Source organism: Limulus polyphemus, unplaced genomic scaffold (assembly GCF_000517525.1).
Source record: "Limulus polyphemus unplaced genomic scaffold, Limulus_polyphemus-2.1.2 Scaffold1426, whole genome shotgun sequence".
NCBI lineage: Eukaryota > Metazoa > Arthropoda > Merostomata > Xiphosura > Limulidae > Limulus > Limulus polyphemus.
In genome coordinates, this window is record NW_013667036.1 from 190968 (window position 1) to 193191 (window position 2224).

Sequence of the window (2224 nt, forward strand, 5' to 3'; positions counted from 1 at the left end):
TTTTGTGCTGTTCATGTAGTAAATGTTATGTGAACCAAGATCAATATTTTACAATAAAATGTTCTGTGGGTCAGGATTGATAGAGTGGATACAAAAGCTTTCCATCTTAGGCGACCATACAACATCATCATCTATTTGGTCATTTGGAACTTCTGATTAAAAATAGTTTCCTTATAAAACAAAATCTCCTTAATTTAAATATCAACTCAACTTCTCTGGGGTTAAACTTATTTTAACTACCTATGTAGGCACATTTTCTCGTTCATTTACTGGTCTTTAAACATTCCCTCCTTTGAGCCTGAATTTTTCCATTACACATGTTTATAATGACACACATACACAAAAATTCAACATTCATGTTGTTATTAGAATTTATTAGGGATGCACGGGTACCTGGCCAGATATTCAACCCCGACCGGGTATTGGGCTACCCGGTAATACTCGGCTCCGGCCGATGGTCGACGTTAGGCATCTAAGCCCTAATTTTTGTTGCAACTAACGCGGTACTGAAAGTTACAGTTAATAATTGGTTTAGTTATAGTAAAACTGTTCCGAGCAATAAAAACTGACCGCCCACTGAAAGTCGGAGACTCAAAGAACAATAGGAGTTAATAACAGGCATGGCTTGAGAAATGGATTTCTGGGGAAAGTGGGGGGTTTTGATAACAATAGGTGTTAGGGTTTGAGAAGTTGGGGCTAGGCATTGAAAGTTGAAAGTAAAACTTGAATGTTCTGTTGGTGATTATTGGGTTAAATATAATAAACGTCAATTTTGTTTTTGTTTCTAATTTTTGTGTATGTTGTTTGTTGTTGTTGTTTTGGGGAGGGGGCAAGAGGAGAACCCGATCCCGGTAGAAGCTTAGTGACCGGGTGCCCGGACCCGGTATTCGGCCCAAATTTTACTACTCGTGCATCTCTAGTATTTATTGCTTTGTACTTGCAGTACCAATTTGTCGAAGCTGGAATATGTGTATTTCAAAATGTTCATTAAATGTGTTATTATATGTTACTTTTGTGGTTGTGCTGCTCATTAACAAGATAGTAATAAGCAATCACGAACAGGAAAATGAATGCGTGAGAGCTATTCCTTTACCAGTTTTACTGGATTAGTATTTATCATATTCAGAAACCAAAGCAAAAAGCTCTGACTAACCCTGCCAGGCGCGCGCATCAAAGCGCGTGGGAAGTTACAATAGGGTTTACCGCTTTTAAAAGCAGTGGGTCACTTGAGAAGCGGGAACGAGGTGGAAAGGTAGTTTTCTTAGAGCGTGTTATCAGATATTCTCCAGCAACTTGCCTCACTTCGCGAGGTATGTAGCATATCTTGAATATTAATTGTAAGGTAGCTCTAGTTCAGGTTCTTGTTCTCTCTGTTTATAACTCATGCCATTTCTAATTGTCTATATGGTTGTGTTCTAGTTTTTTATTATTGTAAACTGTGTGTTCGACCTTTACAATAAACAGAAAGACAGTCAACAAAGAAGTTTGTACTCGTGAAGACTGTGAAGTAATGTAGGCCAAACTCGTGAAGGAGAACCGTGTTGATGAACATCAGGTGTATTGCAGTAGCTACTGTGAAGAAATACGTTTAGTACACTCGGTATTATACGATGAAGAATATTTATCCATACGTGTTGCTGTGTACGTACTTTTACCTAGCTGTGCTGGAGGAATGCCGAGGTAAGTGCAAAACCAAAGTAAGGTAATGTGTAGTTTCTAATCTAAGGCATATTCGTTACCACTCTTAACGAAGCAATATACAATAATCACTAGATATAAAACAGTACAGCTGGTAGTAACTGCATAGGCTCTAAATCATTAAATGTACGGAAATTATGTTAACTTTGGCATTTATTATTGAATGGTGTGGTGAGACTCGAGCCGGACCTGTATCGCTCTGCTGTGATACTCCATGCGTGCTGTAGTGTAATGTTTCTTCGTAGGCCTAATGGAATTTATTCTGTTAACAGCTATAGCCTATATCAGAGGTTTATGGCTCTTTTTGCCATTTAAAAAGGAAGTAATTGTATTAACATATTTTCCAGACACTCTGTATATTCAATATGCTAAAATATTTTCATTCATTATCATTGCAAACTGAAGGGTGTGATGTTATTCGTTGGTGTTATTTACTAAGCTATCACATCTATCGTATATATTGTTACGTTTCTGGTCGTTAGTTAATTTTCCGTAAAACTATTTCCGAAGAAACTTTAGCGATACA

General features: G+C 37.5%; 1 protein-coding gene across 1 annotated transcript in view; it reads left to right on the plus strand.

Annotated features, from left to right (window-relative positions):
* Positions 1-1233: 1233 nt before the first annotated feature.
* LOC106463503 (adhesion G protein-coupled receptor E1-like) overlaps positions 1234-2224 on the plus strand; it is a 77180-nt gene continuing 76189 nt past the window's right edge. The window contains exons 1-2 of the mRNA XM_022391027.1: positions 1234-1310; positions 1465-1680. Coding sequence (XP_022246735.1) covers positions 1611-1680 — 70 coding nt within the window. The 5' untranslated portion in view covers positions 1234-1310; positions 1465-1610. The remainder of the gene's footprint in view (positions 1311-1464; positions 1681-2224) is intronic.